The 15,948-nt window shown below is 47.2% G+C and overlaps 1 protein-coding gene across 1 annotated transcript in view; it reads right to left on the minus strand.

Moving 5' to 3' along the window:
- The window catches only part of ARHGAP39 (Rho GTPase activating protein 39), a 422,273-nt gene that overhangs the window by 175,196 nt on the left and 231,129 nt on the right, over positions 1-15,948 (minus strand). Inside the window, exon 4 of the mRNA XM_084619553.1 lies at positions 9,796-11,203. Coding sequence (XP_084475679.1) covers positions 9,796-11,203 — 1,408 coding nt within the window. The remainder of the gene's footprint in view (positions 1-9,795; positions 11,204-15,948) is intronic.

Here is a 15,948-nt window from a genome sequence, read left to right on the forward strand (position 1 = left end):
CACTAAGAGATTTGCCTCAATATTATCCTGCAGCAGTGAGTCCCACAGTTAACTATATGTGGTGCATAAAAAGTATTTCCTTTTATATTTTTAAATTGGCTGCTTTTTAGAGTTCCTCTTTTTTCTTGTGGAATGGGATGGAGAGAACAAAGAGCACCTAATGGAATCTACAACATATTTCATATATTATTCTGTATTTGTAGGTCTCCTCTTTCCAACATATATCATCCCAAATTCCTGATGCTTATACCTTTTCATTGCTTTGCTCCAGACTACTTCTACAGTATATGTGTTTTGTCTTATAACTGGCAGAGTGATAACCATGTTTTCTTCTCAGTTCAAATATACATTTAATATTGGTTTGAGGTTTTTATTCCTTTCCAAACTGTTTACACTTTTAACCAATATTTAAAGTCCTCCAGTCCCACCAGCTGATCAAGAGAGAATAAAAAAATTAAGATCTCCTGGAGGAAATTACAAGCAGCCATGAACAGTAACCATGAGATTAAATCATTTCCAAACATGGATAAACCCCTGGAGGCTAATAAACACCCTTGTAGCTTACAGCTGTACATCAGACTTCCATTCCAGCTAGGGGAGTACACAGACACCGGACGAGTTCATAACAAGCTACACACACTATAAATACATGCTCCAGTACATCAGGAGGATCCTCAAGTTGTAAAATGACCACACATGTGACTACTGCATTTGGAAAACACGGCACAAAGCCAAAGATTATAGGGCAATGAAGGATAGCACCAGAAAAGGACTGAGGCTGTATGTGGGCTGATCCTGGGGAACACAGCCTCCGTGATTTGTTGTGATCACTGGTTTTTATGATGACAAGTATCAGCTCATTGTTTCCTTGTGTTTCCTTCCTCTTTGTTTTATCCACCTGTTGTCTACAGTCTTGTACTTTGACTGAAAGCTCTTTGGGGCTTGGGATGTATTTTGTATCGTGTCTGGCATAACGGGTCCCTGGCCTCCAGGGGCTACTGCAATATAAACAAACAGATGATGCCCTACAGCAGCAATGTGAGCTTTCAGGACTCTCAATTCTGAGATGGATATAGCCCTTTTCTAGCAGTCACCCTTTCCAGGGCAGGGTCCATCCTGTCACCCAGGCAGTTCTACAGTGTCTTGTATCCAACAATCTCAAATATACACAGGGAGAATGACTAGGATTTAAGGAGGATGGGTAAGGCTGGTCTTTTGATGGTGTGCAGATGGCCTTCAAGGCTAAGGTCAGATACAGTGTGATTGCTTTATATCTGACCTCTGAGTCCTCACCCTAAAGGGAAATCTGCACAACACCTTCAAAAGACAAGCCTGGGAGTTTACATTAATAACTTTGCTAGATACTAAAAATCACGGACTGAATAGAGACACTGGATTTATAGCTTATTTACAACAATCTATAACCCACCTAAACCCTGCCCTCAGCTTTTGTTTTCTTCCTTTTCCCTTATGACTCGAGGCGTGTTAACAGGACACTTCATCTTGAATGGTTCCTTGAAATATGTATTAACGACTTATGCTAAATAATCTGTCCCACCTTGTATTTAGCTGTGATCAACCTGAAGAAGTCAAGCTTGAAAACTTGTCTCTCTCACCAACAGAAGTCAGTCCAATAAATGATATTACCTCACCCACCTTGTCTCTCTCATAAACTCTGTCAACTGGTTCCCCTTTATCCACTAGTCCTTCTCTCACACCCCACACCCCCAAATCTGGCTAACTTTGGCTCTGGCTGAGAAGAGAATTTAGCCTTTTAGATCTGACCAATGGTGGTGGAAGCTTCCCCAGGGGGGTTACTGTCTAACTCCTAGTAAATTTACCATTTTCTGGCTCATAATCTTTCAGTACTCATAAGCACAGATCTGCTATCAATGCATCACTTTTATGTGCATATATATATTTGTGTCAGAGGGACAGCTGCTTGAAAACCTGCCAGGGCTAATTCATGACTGAAGCCTGGTTCCTAACATTCCCTGCAGCTCAGTGGCTATTGGCTGCCTCTAGGTTACTCCCCCAGTACAGACTGATGGAGGATCCTTGGCAATTCCAGCTTCTTGAAATAAAACTGTGTGGGTTAAGGGCTCCGGGGCCTGGGATGGGAGAGGCAGAGCTACAGTTAGATTAGTGAGATTATTACAGACCTATAACAGCCCTGAGCTGTCAAACCCACAAGGAAACGCTCTCTGCCATTTCACCAGCTATCACACGCCAGATGCCCCGCTACGGTAGCATTGTCAAGGGGAAGCTAAGCACTGTAAGGAGGCAGCTATTTATGTGCGGAATAACAAGGGCACCGTACAATCTAATTACCACATTGGCAAAGGCACCATATGGAGCTGAGGGACAGGTTGTCAGCGATGCTGGAGCTGGAGGATTTTGAGGCAGTTTTGGTAGCATATACCCCTCTCCTCCTCTCTCCATGCCTGCTGGGACCAATGTGCCTCCTGCCCCCATCTTTGCACGAGTTTCTGAATGTGATGATGAAAATGTGATTACATATGCTCCACACCAGCAGGCTCAATTCCCCCACTGGGACCCAGAACTAATCAATCTCCTCTTCTTTTATGTATTGATATTTCTGTCCCCCTAATATATACTGTACAAAAAGAATGGGGTTTTTAAACAAGCAGCAAGTTTATCCTTATTGCTTAACTAAATCAAGTGGACAGCAAGTTGCTCAATACACCAGCAATGTCCTTATCACTTAGCCACTTTCATCTCTCCACAAGCACGGAAAACATCTCATTGCTTGGGCCTCTGCATTCTAGGTTAGCTTTATCCACGCCGCAGAGCTTACAGCGAACACGAGTCGAGGCTGCCTTGCCGGTTAAGCATAGGAAGTTCCAGATACGCCAGTTCTGAAAATAATGCAAGCATAAACTTTTTGGACTGGAGGCCTCTCTCCACCTCAGCCAACAGAGGAGAATTGAGGGCTGCTTGGGTTTTCCATTTAGGGTCTTGACAATGGAGCTCAAAGAAACACATATGGTCCCCAAGAAGTCCACAAGTCTGACCAGAATTCTTTGTATTCTGCCTGGCCCCGGTACAATAAGCAGAGTGCTGATCACACAGGTGTTTCCAGACACAGGTAAAGTAGCACGGGAACACTGGAGAAATGGTTTAGAGCCACCAGGCCCCTCCTCTACCCCTCCTAGCAGCCTGACAGGGGTTGGGATGGGAGGGAAAGGGGAAGAAGATTCTAGAACACCATGGGCCACAAAATAACCACAGACACATCCAGCCCTTGCAGTGTTTTCATTGCAACAATAGTATGTGATGATAATGAATTGTGCTGCTGTAATATCATGGCCAAGGCATACCAGTGTCAGGCCATGACTTTTGTGGCTTTCTGTGACTAGACTCACTGACAGCAGCTCTCTGGCTCTCCAAGGTACGCCATACTTCTACAGTGCTGCTCTGTAAGAACAGATGAATGATGTAGGTGAGGTCATTTGGATGTTTACTGTACAAATGTGGTGGTTTAGTTTAAAAGCAAGCTGTAAGGAAAACAAGCAGAAAGAATGGCTCAAGGTAAGCCACACTTCACAGTAAACCCTCAAGGGTTGTTAAGAGACAATGCTATTATACCACCAGACTCCTGCCAAGTTACAGAACTGTTTTTTGTTGTTGTTTTTTTTTGACAAGTAGGGTAAACAGCCCTGGAACAGATAAAAGTCCTACCTGGATAAAAATGACTAATCCCTCCCCAGGGAGGTTGCTGCGGAGGAACTGTTTAGGCAGGAAGGGTAGGCTAGGGTAAGATACATGTATATAGACTGTTTGTTGTTTTCAAATCCTTTTTTCCTAAATAGAAAAGGAGTACTTAGAATCATAGAATCATAGAATATCAGGGTTGGAAGGGACCCCAGAAGGTCATCTAGTCCAACCCCCTGCTCGAAGCAGGACCAATTCCCAGTTAAATCATCCCAGCCAGGGCTTTGTCAAGCCTGACCTTAAAAACCTCTAAGGAAGGAGATTCTACCACCTCCCTAGGTAACGCATTCCAGTGTTTCACCACCCTCTTAGTGAAAAAGTTTTTCCTAATGTCCAATCTAAACCTCCCCCACTGCAACTTGAGACCATTACTCCTCGTTCTGTCATCTGCTACCATTGAGAACAGTCTAGAGCCATCCTCTTTGGAACCCCCTTTCAGGTAGTTGAAAGCAGCTATCAAATCCCCCCTCATTCTTCTCTTCTGCAGGCTAAACAATCCCAGCTCCCTCAGCCTCTCCTCATAACTCATGTGTTCCAGACCCCTAATCATTTTTGTTGCCCTTCGCTGGACTCTCTCCAATTTATCCACATCCTTCTCAAAGTGTGGGGCCCAAAACTGGACACAGTACTCCAGATGAGGCCTCACCAATGTCGAATAGAGGGGAACGATCACGTCCCTCGATCTGCTCGCTATGCCCCTACTTATACATCCCAAAATGCCATTGGCCTTCTTGGCAACAAGGGCACACTGCTGACTCATATCCAGCTTCTCGTCCACTGTCACCCCTAGGTCCTTTTCCGCAGAACTGCTGCCTAGCCATTCGGTCCCTAGTCTGTAGCGGTGCATTGGATTCTTCCATCCTAAGTGCAGGACCCTGCACTTATCCTTATTGAACCTCATCAGATTTCTTTTGGCCCAATCCTCCAATTTGTCTAGGTCCTTCTGTATCCTATCCCTCCCCTCCAGCGTATCTACCACTCCTCCCAGTTTAGTATCATCCGCAAATTTGCTGAGAGTGCAATCCACACCATCCTCCAGATCATTTATGAAGATATTGAACAAAACCGGCCCCAGGACCGACCCTTGGGGCACTCCACTTGATACCGGCTGCCAACTAGACATGGAGCCATTGATCACTACCCGTTGAGCCCGACAATCTAGCCAGCTTTCTACCCACCTTATAGTGCATTCACTTGGATCAATAGATTAGAGAGTTATCTAATTTTACTGCAGAAACACAGTAGCTCCAGGGAATGAAAATTATATTGGCCCTGGTCTTACCCCTCAGTCCCGGACCAGCAGCCACACTATCTAGTTATATGGACCCCATGAAAACGTATAATGATTGCCAAATTGAAGAACCAGTGACAGTTTTTAAAGGTCAATATCTCAAACCACTAAGACACAAACAAGTATTTCACATACTTGGAGACACAATCCAGGTACCTGAAGGATAAACCCTTTGGAAAATAGAACAAGATGGGAATCACAGATATGACTCTCCTTTAAAGTTCTTTATCTCACATCTTGGAAGAGCTAGAAACACTGACAGGACCAGTATAGCTACTATGAGGACCAGTACAATTTTCTGTTCATTGGTGCTAGACATGCGATCAGAAAAATATTTCACCCCCCATTCTGTAGCCTTCATGGAAATACTGTATTTTATTTTGGAACAATTATCTGAAGATATCCTTATGCTGACAACTGTAACTCTACTGTAGCCGGGACTATTTTTTCTCTTTGGCTAGCCATGGTGTCACCTTGGGCACTAGACCTACTGACACCTATGGGTCCTTGGGCTGGAAGGTGGCCTGCAAAGGAAGAGATGAGTGTGTGCCCTTTTCTGCATCTTCAGGATGCTTAAGGAGGACTGAAAGAGAGTTTGGAAAAACAAAACAAAGTCCCTTTTCAGTAGTGTTTTTATCTTACTAATATATATGCTGGGAATATTAAATCTAGTCCTTCTGGTTTTACAGGAGGTCTCCTTGGAGGACTAGAGAGCTAGAAGTGGGAGCTTTCTCAGCTCTTAATTGAAGGGGCAGGGTGTTGAATCTTTAAACAAAAATATTTAATTTTAATATGGAGTTTAACTCAGACAAAACCCTAAGAATATTTGAAAGAGCCTGACTATACTTGGTGCCTGTCCCACAAAGGATCCTATCTGAAGCCTTAGGCCCAAAGCCTCAAAGATATTTGAGCTCCTAACTGGGCCTTAGTTCCCTAAAAGCCCCAATGGCTCATGTTTCACTTCGGGGGCATTGAGATCACCCTATTGGTTCTCTAGCCATCTATGAAATCCTCCAGGAAAGACAAGGTAGAGAAGACTTAAGGGCCAGATTTTCAGAAGTGTTCAGTGCCTACCTGCTCCCTCTGAGAACACTGGAGTTGGCTGAAATCCTACCCATCTCATTCAAGGATCTAAATGAAAGCAGAACTCTTTTGAAAACCTAGCTAAGTACAGTATTTAGGGGCCCCTATGGCACCCCATGAGTGCTGAGCTCTTTTAGGAAGCTGGTGCCCCATTTCTAGTCTAAACAAACAAGCAGAAAATAGCAGCTCTTGAACACACCTTTTAGGCCCTTCATCATGGATCAAGAAGCAATAAAAAGAGCAGACGACCACAATTTTTCTTCCTTGTAGAAGTGACCTGCAAAGAGATGCTGTCAGGAGTGGTGGTGGGCTCAAAGACATGACTCATCATTTCTCTTCAGTCTCTTTGCAAGCCTTATGCATTTATTCAAAACAGAGTTTTTCTTCTCTCAGAAGAAAAAGCTTTAATGTTCTTCTTTCTTTACAGACAAATCAGTTGCAGGAGCCCAGCACTCTCAGCAACCCTACAACAAACCAGTGTGCAGGCACAAAGGCGACACACAGCAGTCCTGCTTCCAGCTCCAAAGATCAGCATCAGCAAAAAAAAGGGTTTTCAGAACTATGGAAAATGCTCAGGCAGAAATCTTTTTGTTCTAAAAAGAGCCAGAAAATACACACTGGCTACAATTAAGTCCACATTTTCCAGCAGCTTTTTCCCTACAAGATGAGAACTTGGGTTGATTTTCAAATTTTTCCCCATGGACCAGATAATTCTGGAGGGATTCTTTTAAATGCATCCCCATTATTCTGCCATGAGTGTTTGTATAAGAGCCACACCTAGAGACCCCAGCCTAGGTCTGGGCCTGCTATGGGCTGGGCATTGCACAGACACACAGTGAGAGAACGCCCGTGTCCCAAAGAGCTTACAGTTTACACAGGCAGTGTGGGAAGTACTGTGCCAGTCTTACAGATGGGAACGGAAGGCCAAGGAGGATACATGACTTGCCCAAGGTCACACAGGGAGTCTGTGGCTGAGCTGGGAACTGAACCCAGAGTTCTCAGGTGCTACTCATTCTCTCAAAGCTCTATTTCCTTGGATAGATTTTCACAGGACACAATAACCACTTTAGCAACCCACTCTAGCAGCCTGTTCAGACTGACCCCCACCCACAAAATCCCAGTCAGCCAGGGTAAACTCCCCAAGCTCCACTCCCGCACACATGAACCTTGGAGTCTGTTCAAAAAACACACCACCACATCTCCATATCTCATAACACAATAACAAGGGGACATTCAGTGAAATTCAGAAGATGGCACATTCAAAACCAACAAAAAGGAAATATTTTTCCACATGCATAATTAGACTGTGGAACTCAACGCCACATGATGTCATTGTGCCCAAAAACTTAGCAAGATTCAAAAAGGGATTGGATATATATACGCATAGCTAGATTATCCAGAGTTATAGCTAATACCAACACAGTTTTTGGAAGGGATATTAAACTTCCTGCTTTGGAATTTAAGCCAATCTCTGACTATTAGGGATTAAAAGAAAGACCTAACATGGGTGGGCAGGCTACCCCACATCTACTTACTGCAGGGTTTCTTGTACCGTCCTCTGAAGCACTTAGTCCTGACCACTGTCACAGACAGGACACTGGACTACATGGACCTCAGGTCTGATCAAGTGTGGCAAATCCTACAAGGGCTTTGCTGAGTCAGGCGGGACAGTGAGTTGAGGAATGTGCCCTGCCACCAGTCCCTCCTTTTTCAAACTAGGGGGCTATTAGCAACCCAAGAGGTCAAAGCTGCCATGATACCTGCTGGGTAGAGAGATGTCTCAGGTAGCCAGGCCCAGCCTGTTTAGAACTGCATACAGTATGTCAAAGACCAATCCCTTTGATTCTCCCTGGGCACCAGTACCCACTGGCCAGCAAAAACCATTCAGCCCCACTGGGATGTGTTGTCAATTTGAGGCTCCATTTAATAATATAAATTTCCAAAAGGTCTGCAGGTGCAAATGCCGCTGAGGTCACAGTCAGAGTCTAATCTGGAGGTGCCAATGGCATGGATCACTGTAGCCAGGTCCTACATGTGAAAAGACAGGTGCAACCTTCTCGCCACGTGCAGCTGGAAGTAGCGCTCTGACCACAGCAGCTCCCTGAACATTCAGGAACCGCCAAGGATCCAACCCAGCCCTCACAGTAACAGATTGGGGGGTGCAACCAGGTGGGGGAGAAGGCAGATATAAATCTTCCTATTTCTAAGGATAATGCTATAAATCTATCCTATTTCTAAGGATAATGCTACTTTGCACTTCCTTAGCACCTGTCATACTAGGTTCTCAAGTGTGTTACAGGGAACAGTGCTGGATGTGTTCTGAATCAGGATTTCCTTTCCTAAATGCTTTATGGTTTCCTTTTACTCTTTATAGAAAGTTTGCCATGAAGATCCTTGTGTCTGGCTCACTAGCACAGTGAAATGGGGTAGTCTGGCTCTGACTGTGATCCAGAGAGTCTCAGGAGTAGCCATTTAGTGCTAGATCCTGCACCCAGTGAGGTCAATGGCGACTTTTCCACTGGTTTCAGTGGGAGCAGAATCAGCCCCTTGGTCAATTAAAAGCCTTAGGCTTTGCCTTCCTAGCGATGGAGATCTCTGTGCAGAGTGGCTTCCCTCCATCCTTAGAGAAGACTAGGGAGAAGTCTTTGGAAATCCCAAGGAAGCTGTTAAGGCCCATGCTGCAGTCTCCTTGCTAGCAGCCCCTAAGAGGCAGACAGCACTCGTTATTCCCATGTAAACAGTCTTCACCATGCATGCAGCTTCTGCCTGAAGGGCCAAGTGCATTCCCCATTCCTGCCTTCCTTGTCGTGATCTGACAGCAAACTGTACTGCTGGCTTCCCTTTACACTCAATGCAAAAATAATCCTCATCATACCGGACACAGGTGGGGAGAATCAATGACTGCGAAGTTCACCGGGCCCTTTTCATTGGCACACCGGCCCCCTGCATGGCAGGAGCGCCAGGGCATGCCCATACATCTCAGGCACAGGGTTATACTTAAGAAAGTCAATGTGAGCTGAGTGGAGCAGCTGGAGTCTGACAGCCGCTCACTCCCTTCAGTTAATCCTGCTGCAGAGTGACAGCAGGGCTGAGTATTTTACAGGGAAGGAGAAATGGCTCACAAAACCAGAGGCCTTTATTAGCAGTATATAAAGCAGAGCCGAGCATCGTGTAGAGCCAGTGTCTAGGCCAGTCATTCGCACGGCAGCAGCTACTTTTGCATGTGGTCATGTGGGGGTGCCCTGCTGGAGTCCCGAGTGGGCTCTGGCTGTTACATGAACTGTGATCAAACCCTGGGAAAGGATACTCTGAGGAACATCCCTGCATTGACTCCTAAGGATCCACGAGGCTTGACCCCAGGTCAGGAATGAAACCTCTCTGGGCTGACTTTTGCCAGAGTCACGTGTCTTTCACAGGGTATCCATGCAGCACTGTGCTCTGCCACGGCTCGTTTGCACTGACAGGCCTAGCAAAGGCTGTGTTAGATCTGAATCAGGTGCAAACCCTGACGGATACCATGTGGCTATAACACCACGGGAAGTGCTGCACGGTGAGTAAATGAGTGTCAGGTAACACTTACACCTTATAGAGTGTGTGGTACGCCAGGAAGCAGTGTGATGCCCAGACCCCACAGTGATGGGCACCTTAGATCAGACAGCCAAACCCTGCCCTGCTGTACGTATTACCTGAGATGGATGCAGGTAGGGCTCTGGAGAAGCCAGGTTGGTCTGCACAGACACACTCTTCTCCAGCAGGATCTGAGGGAACCCCAGCTTCTCAAAGGTATTCCTCTTCCAGTGCTTGCTCTCCTGCTGCGCCAGGGCCTCATCCTCGCTGAAGGCCCGCACCACAGGGCCAGGCATAGGTAAAGGCAAGGCGCCATCACTCTCATAGCCTGAGCCGTCCTTCTGGGAATCCCAGCTGCTCCGCTGCTTCATGTGGTAATGAGCCTGCTGCGCCTCCCATGCCAGCCGGGCCTGGGCCAGGAAGGGCTCTGGGAAGCCCCGCGCTGCCTCGGCCTCAATGGATTTGCTCTCTGTGCGGTTCATCTGGGGCCTGTAAGCGCCGGGCATGGGCCTCTCCTCTGCCATCAGCTGCTCGCTGAGTGCCTCCCGATCCCCCGAGCCATCCGTCGAGGAGGTGTTGGGGTCATGGGACAGGGAGGGCTTCCTGCTTTTCCTTTTCCTGGTGCTAGGTGAGTACCCTGTAGAAGACATGGTGTCCTGCTGGCTGGACCATGACATGGAGTCTTCCCCCTGGGAGGCCTGGCTCACGGGCTGGCTGTGTCGGAAGTCAGCCCCTTCCATGCTGCTGTAGTCCCCAGACTTGATCTCCAGGCGCTGGTCCCTCACCAGGCAGGGGCTGTGCTGCAGCGAGTATGAGCCACCTACGGGGTTGGGGGAGTATTTGTGTCGCAGGCCCGTTTTCAGCTTGGGGCTGGAACCGGACTGCTCCACGTAAACCAGCTGCCTTACATATTCCTTGCCTGCAGGGCTGTACTCCAGGCTCATGAACCTCTCAGGGCATTTCTGTTTGGTCAGCACCAGCTGCTGGTAGGGGGAGTTGGGGCCCTGCTTGGGCGACTGCAAGAATGGGTGGGGTTTGCGGATGGGCGATTTCTGCGGGGAGCCCGCCTTGTAGTTCCCGCTGGCTTCATACTGCATGTCCACGGGCGGTTCGTCATAGATGGGGGCCTGGTACTCCATGGGGGGCTCCTCGTACAAAGGGGGCTCATAGGCGTAGCGAGGAGAAGATGGCTGGGACTCACTCGAGTGCTTCCGGTGCTGGGACTGGAGCGGGGAGCAGAATGAATCCCCCCGACCGAGCAGCGGGGAGCAGCTGCCCATGTGGTCAGCCCTTTTCAAGAAGGGAGACTGCTTCCTCTCAGGGAAGAAGACGGAGTTGTCAGTGTCAGGGGCAAATGTCTGCAGATTGGGGGACTGCTGGCCCCCCGACGGCCTCCGTGAGCGGGTCCCCTGCTGGTTGTCAGTGGTGTAGCCATTGCCCTGGTGCATGAGGAAGCTCGGCTCGCGGTCCGTCACCTTGATCAGCATGCGCTCCTTGGTGCCAGTGTTCCATCGCAGGGAGGATGTCCTGTGCGAGGCAGAGAACACACAAGCCACTGTCAGAAAGGGAGGGACAGGGGGAGTGGGGTGTTTTCATGCAAAGAATAAAGAGCATTTGCCTGAGAATTTTTATACTGTGTGTTAGGTTTCCAAAAGATACCCACTTCCACCTCTCAGGGGCACATACACTAGTATAAGCAGGTGGCATCCCCACCCTGCTCCCAACACAGACATACACACTGGAGAACATCCAAATGTAGATCCTTCCAAATATAAACCTCAGCCCAAGCTTCCTGAGTTAAGTTGTTCCCAAAGTTTTTCCCTGCAGGACCTCCTGTGTTTCTACCTAGTTCCTTCTACCTTAAAAACTCTTAACCCTTTTAGTCACCCGAGTTGGAGGTGATAGGAGCCATTTGGTCTGGGAACCCCGGTGAGTTAGCAGAAGAGCTCTGAATTTCTGTGCAGTGTTCTAAGCACCTGGCTCTCCATCACAATTATTTAACACATATTCCATTTGCACAGAAACAAAGGTGTTCCCAGAAGGCAGCCAACCTTACCACACTCCCCCAGCAAGAGTGATGGGCCTAGCCCAGCAGTTGAGACATTAAAGTCAGCCTCTGCCAGATCCTTAAGGGAAGCAAGCTCCTGTCTAACACTGTCCATTGAGATCACTTGGCACTGTTCCCCAGACAGTTAAATCTAGGAAGCCTCTCAACTGCTGCTGGGGCACACGCAGAGAAAGACTCATCTCTCTGCTACAGCACACATGGCCCACACTGCTTTGGTGGATTTAACGTAACTAGTTCAAGTAAACAGCAACCAAAACAGAATCATATGGAACGATCTTCACCCAAGGAAGGTCACAGATCAAAGGCTTTGGGTGCCCGGACTGGGTTTATAGGTGCCTTGCTCTGGAGAACTGAGCCGCAGGTTGTCAGCCCCTCATGGAAGCGACCTGGGGTAGTGATTTTGAATGCCCAACTTGAGACACTTTAAAGGGGCCTGATTCTCAGTGGACTGGTAGCTTGGCACTTTCTAAACATCAGCCCTAAGGTGTCTCAATGGAGGCAGCCAGATTCACGAGTCACACCTGAAAGCCTTGGCCTGGGCCTTGTCTGTCCGCGTGTCTAAAGTACCAGGCAGGACTGTGGCACTCTATATAATTACATGCAAAGAACTATGGGAAGAATTCAAGCTGTAAAGTCAAGCACTCAGAAGTTACAGAATGACCCCTTGTGTATGCACTTCATGAGAACCTTTAATTACATGATCACGTCCTATGTTGTCCACAAGACCGGTGCCTCATTCAGTGCACAAGACAGAGCTGCTCTAGGAACAAGTCAAGGCTGTGTAGTGAATGAGACTGTATTCCGTAGGATCCCTGCCTCGTTTGTTGAACAAGCTGAAGGGTGGTCAGTGGTCAGCAGTGCAGCGGGGCTAAGGCTGGCTGCCTGCCTGTCCTGGCACCACGCTGCACCCCAGAAGCGGCCAGCAGGTCCGGCTTCTAGGTGTGGGGGGGGACGCTCCCCTGCTGCTCTCGCCCACAGGCGCCACCCCCCATTGGCTTCAGTTTCATTTATTGGAGAAATTCCTACTGGCACCAATCAGCAAAGTGCTTTAAATCAGTAAAACACAGAGCAGAGCCCCATATTCACTACGCAACACCACCCCTTCCGCCTTCCCAGCACTGTTACAGGTCAATTAAGTGATCCAAAAGGTTTCCAATCCTTCCACAGAATCTCCCTGAACACCACAGAGCCAGCCTCTGGGCCCTGCCCTGCCCAGCCCAGCCCAGCCAAACGAACTAAAAATGTCAAGGAGAATCTTCGCTTTCATTTACTGAGGAAAGCCTTTAGCCCTGGTCCTTATCAAGGTCCTCAGAAGAGAAAGCGAGAGATCCTCTTCTCCCCATGCCACCTCCCTACTTTTTATTGTAAAGTGAGTCCAGTAAATTTGAGGCGTCTCTTGAACGACAATCTTGCCACCTTCCCAGTGTTGCCAACTCCCATGATTGTATTGCAAGTCTCTCAACATTTGGTGCTTTCCATGAAGGAACATCAGATCCTAAAGACATGTGATTAGGAAAAAATCTCAACTATGAGGATCTCAGGATACAGAGGGACCTAGACAAATTGGAGGATTGGGCCAAAAGAAATCTGATGAGGTTCAATAAGGATAAGTGCAGGGTCCTGCACTTAGGACGGAAGAACCCAATGCACAGCTACAGACTAGGGACCGAATGGCTAGGCAGCAGTTCTGCGGAAAAGGACCTAGGGGTGACAGTGGACAAGAAGCTGGATATGAGTCAGCAGTGTGCCCCTGTTGCCAAGAAGGCCAATGGCATTTTGGGATGTATAAGTAGGGGCATAGCGAGCAGATCGAGGGACGTGATTGTCCCCCTCTATTCGACATTGGTGAGGTCTCATCTGGAGTACTGTGTCCAGTTTTGGGCCCCACACTACAAGAAGGATGTGGATAAATTGGAAAGAGTCCAGCGAAGGGCAACAAAAATGATTAGGGGTCTGGAACACATGACTTATGAGGAGAGGCTGAGGGAATAGGATTGTTTAGTCTGCAGAAGAGAAGAATGAGGGGGGATTTGATAGCTACTTTCAACTACCTGAGAGGTGGTTCCAGAGAGGATGGTTCTAGACTATTCTCAGTGGTAGAAGAGGACAGGACAAGGAGTAATGGTCTCAAGTTGCAGTGGGGGAGGTTTAGGTTGGATATTAGGAAAAACTTTTTCACTAGGAGGGTGGTGAAACACTGGAATGCGTTACCTAGGGAGGTGGTAGAATCTCCTTCCTTAGAAGTTTTTAAGTCAGGCTTGACAAAGCCCTGGCTGGGATGATTTAATTGGGGATTGGTCCTGCTTTGAGCAGGGGGTTGGACTAGATGACCTCCTGAGGTCCCTTCCAACCCTGATATTCTATGATTCTCTGATTCTATGACTTAAAACCAAGCAAGCTTCTAGTCCTCATTTGAGGGGAAAAGCTAGGAAGCAAGAATCCTAAGAGCTCAAAATCCAGAAGACAAAATGTAAAGCACCCAGCATTTATTATTTTAAAAAATCATGATTTTTGAGCCAATTGTGACTCTTGGGGGCCTGAGCAGTAATTTGTGAGTGTGAGTCCTAAGGCCAAAGGGGGGATGTGTGCTTATGGTAGGGAGGAATTGGTTCCTTTTCAGGAGGTGGGGTGGGGGAAAGCTTTTGCAGTCCTTCCTCCCCAGCCCCCAAGTTAAATGATAAGGCAGCTCGGCAATGTCGTTACAAAGCATTTCTTGATTTTTTTCCGCCCCAGTACCATAGGGCACCTGCTCCATAACACCCAGGCACAGACACACATAAAAATGATTTAGGACCAACAGCCTTGTTTATCGGGATGGCTGCTTGACGTTTATGGACCCCAATAGACAACTCAAAACGCAGAGAAATCTATTTATGGACATTTTTAAAGCCCTCCTTTCCCTTGGAGAAATATGGCCTCTCATATTGGGCACTGCATGGGGCCACCAGCTTTGCTACTTCAGCCACACTGTCCCATTTGTTTGCAAGGGTACAAGACTCCAGGAGTCCGTGAGAGTTTATTGCTTCCTTCCCATCGCACCCAGCTGTTCCTCGTTGCTGAGTTACACCTTCACAAGAGAGCATACCAATAAAAACCCACATATTTACCATGCCAGGGCATCTGGCATTATCACGGCACTTGTATTTCATATACATAGAATGGGAAATGTAAATTCCAGGGTCAATTCAGTTGTCAGAGGAGGTCAAAGCTAATTTTTACTATTTTGAAATACAATATTTAACAAATAGAAACACCTGAAAATGGAGAGTCTAACCAGACCATGAGAGATCAATTCCACAGCAAAACACAACAAAGTTCATTCTTGTAGCTGTATTTCCCAGACTCAGTATTGCAGCACAACTCTGGACAATAAACGGAGCAGCCAGTTATGTAAGTAACAGACAGCATGCAGCAAAGGAACTGGGACGTAAGGAATTAAGTCTGGTCACTGTTTGTGGTGAGAGGTGACCGAGCCGACAAACTAGCAAACAGAAGGTATAGAACAGCGCAGTTCCCAGACACAATGCAGAATAAGAGAGGGAATACAAGTGCAGCACTTTCATCTTCACCAGGTGGGACCATTTCTGGGGCTGTGTTTAGGGTTTTTTCCATTACAAAAAATGCTTCCTATTGTACATACAGAGCACAGACCAGCTTTGGAACTCAGACTCCATTGAAGTCAGTGGATTTACCTCAGATTTACACAGAGGTAAATGAAAGCAGAATCGGGATCCATAGATGCAGATGGTAAGATGTTAATTATTTAGTTCTGCTGATGCTAAAGGTCATTTTTCTGCTACTCTGCTTCACCTACATAGTACTCAGTTTACAATACTTCCACGGAAAGTTTTCTAACAGGTTACATCATGAGTGCAGGAGACTGGACTAGGAGATCTCTCGAGGTCCCTTCCAGTCCTGCACTCCTATGATTTTATGTAACACTTTATTTCAACCAAGGGAGCTAACTTATGGCACATTATACATGGCATTGGAATGAAAACACAACATATTGCCCCAAACCAGCACAACGTTACTTTCTAATGCCTCCTCTATTGGAGGAATAGCATTGATGTTGACTGAACTGCAAACCAGACTTCAGACACATCAATTCACTGCACAAGATTAACATCCAACACCACACTAACACACAAAATCGAATCAGAAGTAAGCAGGGGAGAGAAATGTGACGGCCCTGCACACGCAA

This window comes from Lepidochelys olivacea, assembly GCF_965140295.1.
Source record: "Lepidochelys olivacea isolate rLepOli2 genome assembly, chromosome: 2".
Taxonomy (NCBI): Eukaryota; Metazoa; Chordata; order Testudines; family Cheloniidae; genus Lepidochelys; species Lepidochelys olivacea.